The sequence below is a fragment of the Anolis sagrei genome, chromosome 11 (genome assembly GCF_037176765.1).
Source record: "Anolis sagrei isolate rAnoSag1 chromosome 11, rAnoSag1.mat, whole genome shotgun sequence".
NCBI lineage: Eukaryota > Metazoa > Chordata > Lepidosauria > Squamata > Dactyloidae > Anolis > Anolis sagrei.
Genome location: NC_090031.1, coordinates 15,196,088 through 15,212,262, shown reverse-complemented (window position 1 = coordinate 15,212,262; position 16,175 = coordinate 15,196,088). Strand labels below are relative to the sequence as shown.

The window sequence follows — 16,175 nt, the reverse complement described above, 5'->3', positions numbered from 1 at the left end:
TCTGAGGGCGACAGCAACGCGTGGCAGGGTACAGCTAGTATAGGATATGACTTGACAATTGTACATGCAAAGGCTCTAGGAGTCTTAGTGGAGCACAAGTTGAACATGAGCCAATAGTGTGATGTAACAGCTAAAAAAGCCAGTGCGATTCTAGCCTTAAGTGGCAGAGGCGGTTAGGAATTGTGGGTGTTGGAGTCCAAAACACCTGGAGGACCCAAGTTGGCCCAGGCCTGTGCTAGACTGCATCAAGAGGAGTCTAATTTCCAGAACAAAGGGAAATTAGTATTTATTAGTATTATAGTTTATTTATTTACTATCATAATAAATTGAACATGGGCCAGGAGTGTGATGCAGCAGCTCAAGAAGCCAATGTGATTCTAGGTGCCATCTGTAGGTGTTTAAGAAGGTCCTTAAATCTATAATCCATGGGAAAGGGATCTAGGCGTCTTAGTAGAGCGCAAGTTGCACATGAGCCAAGAGTGTGATGCGGCAGCTAAAAAGGCCAATGCGATTCCGAAGGCCGCATCACTTCCAACTGGTTCTTAAATGTCTCTGCATCTGAGCTCGAGCCCAATGTTTATAGTGAGCAATAAAAGCGTTCTGCGTTGGGGTTCGGATTCATTGTGCTGAGCTGGACCTGAGTTCGAATCCTCTCTTCTTCGGCCCTGGAGCAGGAATGAAACTTTGCCTTGAAAACATAGTAAAACTACACATTTGAGATTATTTAAGTCTGTTCCCACAGATGAGGTCTATTGCCATGGCAGCCTGGCAGCTTGGAGTGGGTGCCAACAAGCCCACCCCCCCCCCCCCAACCACCACCACCAAAGAAGAAGAAAACAAGTATTTGGACACCAATCCGGGAATCCAGTCCGGGTTTAAGGGGAGCCCTCCAAAGCCCTGAATCCATCCACTGCAAAGTGCGCCTCAAAAGAGGCCTTTGGGAGCTCTGCAAAACCGAGCATGGATTTCTGATCCATTGGATGTGGATTGAACATGTTTTTTATTTGCTTTTTCATACATCTCTACAAAGACTACAATTCCCAGTATCCACCCACCATGGGGGCTCTCAGCATCACAGGAAGGTCAATGCAGGTGTCACAGCATCCTTTGGGACTGTAACTCCAAATAGGTGAATTTGGGGATCTTTAGTTCCCAAAGGAGGGGGACAATGGGAGTTGTAGTCTGATCCTGAAAGCTGGGGGTCCCAATAAGCCGTGGGTTCCAGTTTGGGGGGATTGTGGTCCGTAAAAGGTGGAATCTAAGGCGGATTGTGGGGTTTTGTAGTCCCAGAAGGGGGATTGTGGGGTTTGGAGTCCCAGAAAGGGGGATTGTGCGGTTTTTAGTCCCCAGAAGGTGGAATCCTTGAGTTCTAGTACACAGGAAGGTCGAGCTGGGAGCTGGAGTCCAAATAAAAGGTGGGCATGGGGAGTTGATGCCCAAAAGAGGCGGAATCTGGAAGTTCTAGTCCCAGAAAGATGGGATCTGTAGTTCCCAAAGGAAGTGGATAATGGGAATTGGAGTCTGATCCTGTAAGTTGGGGGTCCCAATAAACAGTGGGTTCCGATTTGAGTGGATTGCGGTCTGCAAAGGGTGGAATCTAAGGCGGATTATGGGGTTATGTAGTCCCAGAAAGGGGGATTGTGAGGTTTGTAGTCCCTAGAAGGTGGAAGCCTTGAGTTCTGGTCCATAGAAAGATGGATTCTGGGAGCTGAAGTCCAAATGAAAGGTGTAGGAGAATTGACACCCGAAAGAGGCAGAATCCAAGAGTTCTAGTCCCAGAAAGGTGGGATCTGTAGTTCCCAAAGGAGGGGGATAATGGGAGTTATAGTCCAACCCTGAGAGTTGGGGGTTCTGGTGTGGATGGATTGTGGTCTGCAAAGGGTGGAATCTAAAGCAGATTGTGGAGTTTGTAGTCCCAGAAAGGGGGATTGTGGGGTTTGTAGTCCCCAGAAGGGGGAATCCTTCAGTTTTGGTCCACAGAAAGGTGGATTCTGGGAGCTGGAGTCCAAATAGAAGGTGAAATAGGGGAGTTGACGCCCGAAAGAGGCGGAATCCAGGAGTTCTAGTCCCAGAAAGGTGGGATTTGAGAGCTGGAGACCCCTCAAAAGGTGGATGCTGAATGCAGTGCAATGCCAAGCAAGGCAACCCTGCAATGCAAGCCCAGGCAATGCAAATGGGAGGCGTCGCCTAAGCGGCTGTTCCCTGGCGCGGCCTGAAGAGGGCGCTGTTAGGCGGCGGTGCGGACGCTGACATCTTTCGCGCTGGACCCGGCGCAGGTGCGGATGGGAAGGAGAAGGAAAGGAGGAAAAAAAGGAGGAGAAGGGAGCCGCCTTTGCAGCAACAGAAGGAGGAGGAGCAGCAGCAGCAGCAGGTGAGCCTTAGCGGTGCAAGGTGGAAGCTGAAGGCCCTTTCCCATTGCTGCTGTGATCATCTCCATCACAAGCTGCAAGAGAAAGCAATGGCCTTCTGCAATCAGGAGGAAAAGGGGGTCATCCGGATTTCCCCCCCTATTTCCCCATTGCAACCCATTTGGAGGAAAGACATCCTGGGTTGGAGAAGCCCTTGCAAGGAGAGGGCATCCTTACTATGACATGATTATGATTAAGTTATTATGGCAATATAATACTATCTTATCTTATTGATATAATTCCATAATCTGCATTATTATATTGTATTCTTACATGATCAGGTGATTGTTACAACTGATATTATCATTACCAAATGATTATGAAATTATTATTATTATTATTGCATATAATAAGTTAATAATTTGGTAATCATAAGTGGTTATTGCATTATTATAATGTATTATTACATGAGCAAGTAATTATTGCAACTGATATGATTATGAAATAATTTCATAATCTGGTAATGATTAGGGGTTATCATTGCATTATTATAATTCATTATTACATGAGCAAGTAATTATTGCAACTGGTATTATTACCAAATTACTATGAAATTATTATTATTATTGCAATTGATATGCTTATTACCAAACTGATGACATTCAGTGATTATTATTGCAGTTGATATTATTATTATTTGAAGCACAACAAGATGAGTCCACAGCAAAAGGAGAGGTGGGTAATAAATCTATAATAATTATTATATTATATCATGTAAGCCGCCCCGAATCCCTGTTGGGGAGATGGTGGCGGGGTATAAATAAAGATTATTATTAATATTATTATTTGATACACAACAAGATGTACACAGCAAACAAGATCCCTATGCTGGCTTTTGCATTTGGTCACACAAGTGTCTAGGACTGTGTGATGTATCGGCAAATAATGTGTGCAGATCCCAGTACGGTGGCCTTTTGGAGCTGACAAATGGTAATTTTATCAGCGCTGATTGTGTTTCAGTGCAGGCCAAGGTCTTTAGGCACTGCACCCAGTGTGCCCATCACCACTGGAACCACCTTGACTGGCTTGTACCAGAGTCTTTGCAGTGCGATCAATTATTATTATCTGAGGATGCTTGCCATAGACGCAGGCGAAACGTCAGGAGAAATGCCTCTAGAACATGGCCATATAGCCCGAAAAAACCCACAAGAACAGATTATTATTATTATTATTATTATTATTATCCAGTTATGATTGCAATTGCTTTTATTACCAAGTGATTATTAAATTAAGTGATTATTAAATTAATATTATTGCAATTGATATCATTATTACCAAACTATTATGACATTACATGGTTATTATTGCAATTGATATTGTTGTTATTATTTCATGATGATCAAGTAATTATCATTGTGTAATAATATCGAGCCCCCAGTGGCCCAATGGGATAAACTGCTGAGCTGCTGAACTTGCTGTTTGAAAGGTCACAGGTTCAGATGCGGGGAGCGGGGTGAGCTCCTGCTGTTAGCCCCAGCTTCCACCAACCTAGCAGTTCAAAAACATGCAAATGTGCGTAGATCAATAGGTACTGCTCTGGCGAGAAGGTAAACAGCATTCCATGCAGTCATGCCAGCCACATGACCTAGACAGTGTCTATGGACAACACCGGGTCTTTGTCGTCGTCATCGTCTTCTTCTTCTTCTTCTTCTTCTTCTTCTTCTTCTTATTGTAATTGATATGATGATTATTATTGCTAATCTCTTATTAAATTATTATGTGGTTAATATTGCTAGTATTATAATAATAATTATTACATTATTATTAAGTCATTATTGCAACAGATATTATTGGCATTACTAAACATGAAATTATTATGAGTGATTATTATTGCAATTGATATGATTATTAATATTATTATTACATGAGTCTCAACTCATATCATTACCAAACAATTATGCATTTATCAACATTGTTGCAATTGATATGCTTATTTTTCCCAAACTGTTATGACTTTCAGTGGTTATTATTGCAATTGAGCCTCCATTCTCTCAATCCTCCTCAGTCAAACGCATTGAGTCTGGTTGAATTAATGGCTCTGATTTGGACTGAGAGAATGTTCCCTCTTCCAAGAAAGACATATGAGATATTATTTTCATCTTGGAATGGATACAAGCTCTTCTATAATAATAATAATAATAATAACAATAATAATAACAACAACAACAACAACCATAATCTCAGAGCAAGGGATGAATACAACATCTGTGTACGGTAGAAGCTACTATGTATACTATAACACTAATAATTACAATATAATGGATAAATATACTATTATTGTTGTTATTATCATTTCTATCCTGCTTCCTATCTCTTAAAAGAGACTACTGTTAATATTATTTTGCAGAAAGGCAAACATTGGGGAAATCAATCTTTTTTTCGGAGGAATTTGTCACCCATTTTCCTTTTGGCCCAACAAATGAAAGGCCTAAAATCATACTCTCCTGTTATTGTTTGGGGCTTTTAGTCCATTGGGATGCTTAATTCCCAAAGGCTCAATGAGACCCACTTTATTCAGGACACAAAACCATTAATGAAACCCTCCATTAGCTTAAAAGTCTTGCTGCCTTGCAGGCAATGTGTGTTTTTGTGTATGTGTGTGTATACATACATACATAACATAGACATACAGAGATTGATGTATCTCAATCCAGAGCAGGCTATAAATTATTTATTTATGTATTTATTATATGTGTACTTCCTTTAAAATATTTATATATTGTGGATTTTAATGCTGTTTTATCTCAATAGGCATAAAACAGAATATAATTAATAATAATAATAATAATAATAATAATAATAATAATAATAAATAGGACATGGATGTGAATAAGGCCCCGCTCCTCCTTTTCCTCTCTCTTATTTCTACTTGACCGCCTGCGGCTCCGGGTCATTGACCCGCTGTCCAGCTCCGGCCAAAATCGCTCTGCATCCCATTCCTGCCAAGGAAAGAATTTCCCATCATGCCTTGCCCCTGCTTCCGATGCGTGTGTGCGCCTGTGTGTCAGGCAACCATGGCAACCGTGTGTGTGAGAGAGAACCCTGGTGAATGCCAACTGGTGAGTCTCCGCATCCATCCACTTCCAAGGCGAAAACGCTGCCCAGGAAGATCACTGACCACCAGAAATGTACCGGCCCTTTAAGAGCGTTCCTGCAGAGTGACTTGTGTAGAGAAGGCCCTGCTTAGAGGAGCACAGCGGTCAAGGCAAAGACATATATCTACATAGAATATGGCTTTAAATAGGAACTAAAACCAATATGGCTTTTGTCACCCCCTTTTTTGTTTTAATATGTATATCAAGTCAACACAGAACTTATGGGAAGGTATAGTATGCTTTAGAAGTATGGCTCTTTTTAACAGTAACCCACAATCTACCAATCAATCCCCATAAGTGCTGGGTTTCCCTCCTTTCTTCCCTTCTTTTCCCTTCCTCTTTTCCTTCCATTCCTTTCTCTTCCTTCCTTGTCTTCCTGGCTTCATTTCATCCTTCCTTCCTGCTCCAGCCCTTCCTTCCCGCCCTTCCCTCCCTCCTTCAATCCCTCCTTTTCTTCCACCCCTTTCCTTTCCCTTCCTTCCTTCCTTCCTTTGTTCCTTCCTTCCTTGTCTTCCTCCTTTCTTCCCATCCACTTTCCTTTCTTCCTTCCGTCCTGTGTCCCTCCTTTCCTTCCATCCTTTCCCTTCCTTCCTTGTCTTCTCTCATTTCATCTTTCATTCCTGCTCAAATCCTTCCTCCCTCCCTCTCTTCCTTTTATCCCTTTCTCTTCTTTCCTTCCTTTCCTTCCTTCCGTCATTTCATCTTTTCTTCTGCTCTAGTCCTTCCTTCCTTCCTTCCTTCCTTCCTTCCTTCCTTCCTTCCTTCCTTCTTTCCTCCCTCCCCTCCCTTCCTTCCAGTCTTCTTCCTTTCCTTCCATTCCTTTCTCTTCCTTCCTTGTCTTCCTTCACTCATTTCGTCTTTAATTCCTGCTCAAGTCTTTCTTTCCCTCCCTCCCTGCCTTTCTTTTCTTTCATTCCTTGTCTTCCCTTCTTTCTTCCTGTCTTCCTCCTTTCCTTCTATTCTTTTCCCTTCCTTCCTTCTTTCCTTCCTTCCTTCCTTCCTTCTTTCCCTTCCTCCCTCCTCTCCTTCCATCCTTTTCCTTCCTTCCTTGTCTTCCCTCCGTCATTTCATCCGTGCTGCTCCAGTTCTTTCTTCCTTTTTCCTTCACTTCCTCCCTTTCTCTTCTGTCATTCTTTCCTTGTCTTCCTCCCTCCCTTCCTCCTTGTCTTCCTTCCCTCATTTCATCCTTTCTTTTTGCTCCAATCCTTCCTTGTTTTTCTTCCTTTCCTCTCTCTCTTTTCCTCTCTCTCTGTCTTCCTTTGTTTTCCCCCTCGCTCCATGCCTTCATTGCCTTTCTTTTCTTTCATTCTTTCCCTTTCTTTTCTCTCTTCTTCCCTTACTCTCTCCTTCCTTCCTGGCTTGTCTACTTCCCTCCTTCCTTGCCAGCCTCCCTTCTTCCTTTCCTCCTTACTTCCTTTATTTTCTTTCTCATTCATTCCTTCTTTCTGAAAAGGGCTGCAAGGACCCTGCCCAAAAGGACTTAGGTAAAGGATATGGGGATTGTTTGGGGCAGACTCTGACATAGGTTTTCTGTATCTCTTTGCAGCTTAGGATGGAGCCGAGGGGTCAGGCGAGGCCAGTGTTGCCTGTGTATAAACCATCCGTCCTGCAGACAGGTAAGGGACTCATAACTCAATGCATGTTGAAAATGATAATAGGGGAAGATCAGGGTCACATACCCAGTCCAGGTAACTTTGGGGAAGGAACGTACCTGAGCAAGTGAGTCCAGGTTGGACCCCAGTCTGAACTTCCAGGGTCCCCCTTTCTTGAATGTGGCCTCAGAATAGAAAAGGGTGTTGGGAGAGTGGGCTTATTAACAAAAGACCCTCCTCATAAATGTACAGCAGAGTAACTTATTAACAGCAGCGTGAGCCAGCACCAGTAACTCAAAGTGATTAAAATTATTTATTTATTTATTTATAGTATTTATATATTGCCTTTCTCACCCCTGGGGGGACACAGACCGATGTTTTTTCTTCCATATGAGGCTTTTCTTTATAGCAAAATATTATGCACTATTTACAAAAACGAGATTCAAAAACGGTACTTTATACTTCCTTCTTTGCTTCCACGCTGGGCTTCTTTCTCATGCAAATAAACAGCTTCACTCTCACAGAGCCTCTTCTCACACTGAAGTTACACAGTAGATTTTCACACACAGGAGCCTTCACACACGATGGCCTTCAACCTGGGGTTCCTTTCACCGAAGTTTCTCACACCAGGCCTTCTCACACTGAGGCCTACCTCATACTGAGGCCCTGCCCCCACAGAGACCTCTCACAGACTTAGGCTGTTGTTGTTCATTCATTCAGTCATTTCCGACTCTTCGTGACTTCATGGACCAGCCCACGCCAGAGCTCCCTGTCGGCCGTCACCACCCCCAGCTCCTTCAAGGTCAATCCAGTCACTTCAAGGATACCATCCATCCATCTTGCCCTTGGTCGGCCCCTCTTCCTTTTTCCTTCCATTTCCCCCAGCATAATTGTCTTCTCTAAGCTTTCCTTTCTTCTCATGATGTGGCCAAAGTACTTCATCTTGGCCTGTACTATTCTTCCCTCCAACGAGCAGTCAAGCTTTATTTCTTGAAGTATGGACTGGTTGGATCTTCTCGCTGTCCAAGGCAAGACTGAGGCTACTTTTAATATATGTGTGTTACGACGATAATTTTTATGCTTATATTGTTTTGTTAATCTTATGGTTATGTTGTTTACTCTGTATGTATTGATGATGTTACTTGGAAGCTGCTCTGAGTCCCCTTGGGGAGATTGAGCGGTATATAAATAAAGTTATTATTATTATTATTATTATTATTATTGTTACTACTACTACTAAGCTACAGGTACACTAGCTTATACTGAACTGCAGCTTTTGCTGAGTCAAAGCTGCTTGACTCATATTTTTGTAATTCAAATACCTAGTTAATTTTTAATATTTCTGACAAAAGGCAACTCGCTGTTGAGGGAAATGTGCCCCATACCTGCCTCACTTCCATTACTACAATTTGACTCCACTTAGAATTCTAGAGTTGGAAAGGACCCCCAAGGTCATCCAGTGCAACCTTGTTGTGTCTCTTTACCTGTTCTGTGCTGCATTTTCCTATTTCGTTCTCTGCTCCGTTGTCTGGCCTGAAGAGACGTGAATCCCTTTGGAATAGCCAGGTATTCCTGTGCTTCCTCTTTACCTCTTCTGCGCTGCATTTCCCCTCCTGCATCCTCCTCCTGCCATCCTCCCCAAGTGGAGCCCTGTTCACCCTTTGGGAGAAAGAAGGCTGAATTAAGATTTTAGGGAAAACTACCCTAAAGTAAAGCAGAGAGCACCCAAAAACAAACAGGATTCAAAAGTTGACTATTCAGCTCATTCGCGAGCAGAGCGTGAGGTGCTGTGTGATGTGGCTGTAAAGAATTCAGAGCTTAGGTAGGCAAACATGCAGAGTCCAATCTTTAAAAAAATCGCAAAATCATAAGAAATTGTATAAGAATAATAATTGCATTTCTTAATAATCAAGAACTCTGTCTGAGCTACTCTTAACATCCACCTCTTCTGAGGTCTCAAGAGAGGGAAAAACTCAATCACTCCATCTCTCCTGATTCACAAGAAGAGAGAGATCTCAAAGCACACAGCACATACTCTCCGTACTAAAGTGTAATAAGGTAAGTCAGATTCAAAAAGGCTTGCAGTAAAACGTATCCCTTCTAAACAACCAATCAGAATGAGAGCAGAAAGAGAAATGAAATAAATTCCCAACTATCAATCAAGAGACATGGGGGAAAGGAAACCTTCAGACCATTCTAATGCTAACTGACTTCTCCTCATTGAGGACTTGAGACTTGGGCAGTGTGGGGTTGAATCCCAACACTGAGGAGCTTAAGTGCTATGACTCAATGCTATAGAATCCCAGCCTTCTTCAACCTTCTTCAATCTTCAACCTTCCCAGCCTACAAGTCCCAGGGTGCCATAGCGTAGAGCCATGGCAGTTAAAGTGGGGTCAAACTGCACTGGTTCTGAGTGTAAATGCATGCAAAGAGGGGGGAAAGCCCACCCTTTATCCCCCTCCAAACCCCATTTCTCCTCCTTTTTTCCTTTCCAGGCCTCGTTTTGGGCTGAGATGATGACGACAATGTGAGGGAGCAGAGAGCGGACTCTAAGATGACCCGAACGGACCCTCCTGACATCCTGGTCTCAACGGTGTGTCCGGATATCCGCGTCTCCGCGACCGCCCCCTCCCTTCCCGCCGCCTCTGCCGGCCGGCCCTCCAGGCCATGCGAGACCCCCATGTCGTCCTTCCGGCAAACTCAGGACCCCCAGCCCTTTAACAAACGCCACTGCCGCAGCTTTGACTTCCTGGAGTCCCTCGACGACACCGGCAGCGACCTGGCCCCTGCAGCCTCTCCAGCCATGGAGCGCCTTTTCCGCAGGGCCCCCACGCCGGAACCCACTTCCGCCCCCGCCGTCCGGAAGCCATCCGCAAAGGCCGCTCTGATGGAGGAGTACACAGCCAGCAAGGCCCACTCCCGCGGAAGGGAGCCCCCCAAGGAGCAGGCCCTGCGGCCAACGGAGGCCAAACGCCGGCCTCGGTCCAAGAGCGCCCCGCGATCCAAGCCCTCCTTTGCCCCGGTAGCTGTGCCCATCTCCGCAGCCCAGTCCCCGCAGGTCCCCGTCCGGAGAGGTCGCGAGGCCCACCGGACGCCTCGAGAGGAGGCCTCTCCGCCGCGGAGAGAGGGCGGCTACACCTCTATGAAGGCCCTCATGAGTGAGGTGCACCCTATCAAGCTCCAACCTCAGCGCAGTAGCCGAGGAGGAGGAGGAGGAGGAGGAGGGAGCCGCATCTCCCCGCTCTGCGTCTCTGGTACCAACTGCTATGAGGAGGCCCCACGGGATCCCCTGCCCCCCACCGTCCACGTTAAGCGACGGATGGACATCAAGCCGGACGAGGCCACTGTTCTGCATGCCGCACGCACCGCCACTGCTCCTAAGCCCAGTTATGGGGAGGCCCCAATGGTCTGGCCACTGCGCCCAGCGTCCACTGCTCACACAAGCCTAACCGTGCCCAGCAGCCGACAGGTGTCCATGTCCCGGACCCCAACCCCTAGTGACACCTACAGCGGGGACCACCGGATGCTGCCCCCCTTCCCTGCTGATCACTTCTATGAAGGGCCCCCTGTTCCGCCGGAAGCGGGTTGTGTGCCCTATACCTCTTACGTGCCAACCAAGTTCTTCTACACTGAGGAATCCACCAGCAGTGGGGGCGGTTTCCCACTGAAGGGCTCTGGCTATGAGGGTTACACACCCCATTATGGCCCACCCGTCCTCCCTCCACCCCAGCCAATTTATGCAGAGGAGCCCCCTTTGCAGAGCAGCTTTCATCCCGTGGCAGGAAGAAGGTTCTTCATGGAGGATGGCCGGGCACATTACCCAGTCCAAGAGGCCCCTGCTCGCAGCTACTATGGCGATGACCCCCGCTTCTACCCCTCCCGGACAGTCCCCGTGAACACTGTCTATGCCGAGGACCCCCGGGCCTTCCCCTCCGTGGCGTCCAGCCCCCGTGTCTTCTACGCAGAGGACTATGGGAAATACCACGAGCGGGAAGCAATGTCCCGAACTTACCCACACCCCCGGAGTGCCCCCCACGTCAGCGAATGGTATTATTCTGACCGAGGGGTCGCCCTGCCCTATCAGACGTGGCAAGTATCCCGCTTGCCTCCACAGCCACCCCCACCTCCTAATCCGCCCACCATGCTTTCCTCGTGGCATGCCGGCTACAGTCTTGGTCCCACTCCTCGGCTCGGCACAGACTCTCAGAGGCACTACTCTAAGTCGTGGGACAATATCCTTGCACCTCACGCACGCCGGGAGGACCCCCTCTCGCGTGGGCGCAGCTATGAGAACCTCCTGGCTCGTGACCCGCACCGTGCCTTGTCCCCTGATGACCGCCGCCCACCCGTCGTGGTCAACCTTTCCAGCTCGCCCAAGCGCTATGCTGCTCTCTCGCTGTCAGAGAACTCCCTCCTGGAGAAAATGCATGGTTCGGATGGTGTCGGCGTCGGGCGCCACGGGTGGTTTGTCACCCCAGAGATCACTATCACAGACAACGACATCCGAGCTGGCAACGGGTTCTGTAAGGGCGACCGGCGCTCGGCTAGTTGGGATGTCCTGGATTCGGGGGACGGACGGGAGAGGGGCTGTGGCCCAACGCGGCCGTACGTCCTGGACCCCGGGGCCAAGGAGAGCGCCGCTCGGCAGCGCAGCCTGGAGCAGCTGGACGAGCTGATTACTGACTTGGTCATCGACTACAAGCCGCCCTCCCTCTGCCCGTCCAGCGAGGTGAGCAACCTGGCTGAACAGCTCCGGAAGCTGATTAGTGACAGTTTGGCCTTGCCACCAAAGAAGCCAGAGTCGTGGAAAGCGCCAGAGCCGCTGCCCACCAAGGAGCAGCCGGGGCGTAGTGCCTTCCATGCGGAATTGCGCAAGGACCAGGGCCGATGGCCACCAGACACCTTCGAGAGGCCTCCTCCTCCGTCTGCAGCAGATGTTTCGCCGGAGCTGAGCGCCGATGAGGATGAGGAAGAAGAGGAGGGCGGCAACGTGATGATGTGCTCCAACGCCAAGTGCCGCCGGACGGAGACCATGTTCAACGCCTGCCTGTACTTCAAGTCCTGCCACAGCTGCTACACCTACTACTGCTCCCGGCACTGCCGCCGCGAGGACTGGGACACCCACAAGGAGAGCTGCGTCTACGGCCGGGTGGGCAGCACTTGTCGCCACGTCCTGCAGTTCTGCCGGGAGAGTGCTGCAGTTCACAAGGCCTTCTCTCGAGTGGCCAAGGTGGGCTTCTTGTCCCGGGGTCGGGGTGTTCTTTTCCTGGGCTTCCCCAGCGCCGGCTCGGCTGAGAACTTCCTCCAGTTCGGCCTGGAGAGCCTGCTCATGTCGCCCACTTACCTTTCCCTGCGGGAGCTGGAGGGCTATTCGGACAACCTGGGGGACTATGCACGGGAGCTGCGGGAGGCCGGCCAGCGCTACGACCCGGAGGAGTGTTTCCTGCTGAATGTGACGGTGGCTGTGGGGCAGGGCCTTCCCGATGGGCCCTCCCCGAAGACCCCGGTGCCCACCGTCCGCAAGTTCGCCAAGGTGGCTCTGGCCTCTTCCGCCAGCCCTGAGAGGTCCCAGGGGGGTGCCCCACCTCGCAAGAAGGATGCCATGGAGACCCTGATCCTGACCCCACCCCCCGGGACGGCCGACCTGGACCAGGAGGGAGAGGAGGGGCGCAAGGCCCGGCAGGTCTGCTTCATCCACATCCAGCGCGAGCTGCGAACCCGTGGCGTCTTCCTGCGCCACGAGTTCCCCTCCGTCTACGAGCGGCTCTGCGCCTTCGTGGAGGGCGGCCGGCGCTTCACCCCCACCACCATCTACCCCCTGGACAAGCGGACCGGCAAGCCCTTCATGTGCATGATCATGGCTGCCTCCGAACCCCGCACCCTGGACTGGGTGGCCAGCCCCCACCTCTTGGATGACATCATGTGACCCTGGCATCACCCCCTCCATGACCCCACCATCATACACTCCCTCCCTCTTTTCTCTTCCTTCCTTTCTTGCCTGCCTTCCTGCTTCCCTCCCTCTCCTTCCTTCGTTTGTTCTTTCCCTTCCTCTCTCCCTCCCTCCCTTTCCTCTCCCTTCCTCTCTCCCTCCCTTCTTCTCTCTCTTCCATCCCACTTGGAAACTATTAAGATTCCCTCCCTCCCTCCTTTCCTTCCTCCTCCTTTCCCTTCCATCCCACTTGGAAAGTATTAAGATTTCCTTCCTTCTCTCCCTCCTTCTCTCCCTCCCTCCCTTCCTCCCTCCCTTCTTCTCTCCCTTTCATCCCACTTGGAAACTAATGAGATTTCCTTCCTTCCTTCCTTCCTTCCTTCCTTCTCTCCCTTCCATCCCACTTGGAAACTCTTTAAGATTTCCTTCCTTCTCTCTCCCTCCCTCCCTCCCTCCCTCCCTCCCTCCCTCCCTCCCTTCCTTGCTTCCTTCTTGCCTCTCTCTCTCTCTCTTCCATCCCACCTGGAAACATATTAAGATTTCTTTCCTTCCTCCTCCCCTTTCTTCCTTCTCTCCCTTCCATTCCAGTTAGAAACATTACGATTCCTTCCTTCTTTCCTTCCTCTTTCTTTTACTTTCTTCTCTTCTCTTCCATCCCACGTGTGGAAACATTCAGATTTCTTTCTTCCCTTCTCTTCCTCCTCCTTTCTTCCTCTCCTTCTTTGCTTCTTTCTTTCTTTCCTCCTCGTCCATCCCACCTGGAAACGTATGAAGATTGGCATGTTTTCGATAGTCTTTAATGGAGCTCAGATGCCTCCAAGGGCTTTGGGATGGAGGGGAGATCTAGTCTGCTGGCGTCAGCCTTGCCCTAGTGGAGGCGTTGGCCCTCAAGACAAGAATGGTGCTACCTCTCTCTCTTTCTGTCTGAACTGGGCGAGGGATGGGATGCTCGCTTGACCGTTGCCCCAAGCACCCAAGGCTTTTGGGAGTTGTAGTCCTGGCCCAGGAACCTCTTTGGCTTTCCCTCCGGAGAGCTGGGGCTTCTGGCCAAATGGTAATTGAATGTCAAGCCTCCATCTTCAAAAGCAGTCTACCATACAATGCAAAGGGGACTACAGATCCCATGCTGCTGGGAGTTGAAGTTCTACAAGGGAGAAACGAAAAGAGAGGCATTTTCCAAAGCTTTGTTGATGGCTTGGCCAGAAGGGAAAAAAAGAAAGAGCTGTCATTTTGTATTATTGTTATGATTATTATTATTTAGGGGGAGGTCTTTCCTTACCAAGGAAAGCAGCCAAAAGTCTAGGGTTTGGAAGGGAAGGGGCAGGACATAATGCCATCTTCCCTGCTCCTCCTTATCAAGGCTGGGAGACTCGAAGAGGCATCTACACTGGAAAGTTAACACAGTTTGGTCCCACTTTTAACTGCCCTGCACTCTTTTGAGCCAAACCTTGCAAAACTCCATCTCCCATAGCGCTGAGTTGGCGGGATCCAGGTAAAGGAGGGTGGGAGAAAGATGGGGTTACCGTGGAAACACTGCAGATAGGGTTGTCATGGAAACGCAAAGCATCCTGCCTCCCTTATGGACCGGAGTGATGGAGTAGATGGGAAGCAGGCTGTGATTTGGCCACTTAGGCCATGGAAATGCCATAACTTTGGGGCCAAACAACAACAATGGAAGGTTAAATCTATAGAGAGAGAGGGGGGAATGATTGGAGTTATAGTCCACCCATATTGATGTATACCCCTCTTTCCTCTCTCAAAGCGGGAGCTGCCTCTCCTGGATCAAGTCCATCTCTGCCCAGACTCGCCTTTGTTTGATCCGCCTGCCCTTGGAAAACTGCGCATCCCGGCATTCAAGGGCTCCCCGTTTTAACTCGGTCGACTGCCTGGGAACATACGGAGGCTTCGTTAACACGATTGGAAGGATGGTTGCGATGGCTGGGGATTGTGGGAGTTGTAGGTAGTCCTCCCCTCTCAAAAAGGGTCGCTTTCCTAGGCATTGGGCCCATTCATGACAATGTTGGGGTGGGATCGATGAAAGGGGTGGGTGGGGAACGGTTTGCGTGTTTTACAAAACTGGGGGGAGGGTTGCATGGACAAGGTACGCATGCGTGACATTGGGATGTGTGTGCGTATGTGTGACGTGATTCCTGCGAACGGGGTCAGGCTACATGACCTTCGGTGGGTCTTGCTTTCATGTCGGAACAGGGGGGGACCTTGGCTCTTGGTTGTTCAAGCTGGAAAATGTATTTTATCGTTTTCAGATCAGATCTATAATTATTCCTAGGGCCTGGAGAATGAGAATGGAGACCAGGGTTCGAATCATCACCATTAATACCTTGGGGCAAGTCACACTCTCTCAGCCTCAGAGGAAGGCAATGGCAATAGCTTACCAAGGGAACCCTGGAATTAATTTGTCTTGAGACCATTCTTCTCTCCCTAGAGCAGGCATGGGCAAACCTTGGCCCTCCAGGTGTTTTGGACTTCAACTCCCACAATTCCTAACGGCTGTTAGGAATTGTGGGAGTTGAAGTCCAAAACACCTGGAGGGCCAAAGTTTGCCCATACCTGCCTTAGAGTCTGGTTTTGTCCCCTTTTTTAGGGGGACATTCTGTGAATTGTGGGGGCAGGGCATGACTACCCCAAGCCTTGGCCTCCCCGCTTTGCCATTGTAATGAATTGCACATTTGAGAGCACTTCTGCATGGTCTTGCACTGAGTTCCCATCTGACTTCGGATCCAATTTGTAGCAAGTGGGAGAGGAAGAGAGAATAGGACATATTGGTCACTTAATAGGACCCTCCTTGATTAAATGTTGTAGCCGTTAATTTAATTGTTTGGCAGCTAACAAAAGTGTGGCCAAAGGAGGAGAAAGAAGTGAAAAATTAGATTTAATTAGCTGGAAAAATTGGGATGGCAGAGGGTTCAGCGCCTTCCGAGTCACCCAAGTCTTCTGTGTGCCCAGGAGGGAGTCTCTCATCCAGTTTCCGCCACTATTTGAGGTTCCGGGTTTAAGCCTGCCACTTTTGGACTCTTGCTTGCTGAGGTATTCCTGCAAGTATCTGTGTAGATCTTGGAAAGCTATTTCTTGATTTAAGGCGTTGGCATGCTGGCTGATATCCAAATAGAGGATAGGCTGGAGATGTCCCTGC

At 48.7% G+C, this 16,175-nt stretch overlaps 1 protein-coding gene across 5 annotated transcripts; it reads left to right on the top strand.

Moving 5' to 3' along the window:
• Positions 1-821: 821 nt before the first annotated feature.
• AJM1 (apical junction component 1 homolog) lies at positions 822-15,540 on the top strand. 5 transcript variants are annotated; one of them, XM_067471905.1, is made up of 4 exons: positions 5,226-5,732; positions 7,050-7,119; positions 9,591-12,778; positions 14,787-15,540. In XM_067471905.1, exons 3-4 carry the CDS (start codon positions 9,650-9,652, stop codon positions 14,895-14,897), a joined length of 3,240 nt encoding a protein of 1,079 aa, XP_067328006.1. In that variant the 5' UTR covers positions 5,226-5,732; positions 7,050-7,119; positions 9,591-9,649; the 3' UTR covers positions 14,898-15,540. The 5 variants fall into 5 exon arrangements, with proteins under 5 accessions (XP_060613267.2, XP_067328006.1, XP_060613269.2 ...); XM_060757284.2 differs by lacking the exons at positions 5,226-5,732; positions 14,787-15,540 and adding an exon at positions 822-2,371 and having other exon boundaries at positions 9,591-13,480; XM_060757286.2 differs by lacking the exon at positions 14,787-15,540 and having other exon boundaries at positions 5,226-5,467; positions 9,591-13,480.
• The last annotated feature ends 635 nt before the right edge of the window (positions 15,541-16,175 follow it).

Coding starts and splice junctions, on each gene's coding strand:
- AJM1 (XM_060757284.2), top strand. CDS start 9,650: ATGACCCGAACGGACCCTCCTGACATCCTGGTCTCAACGGTGTGTCCG.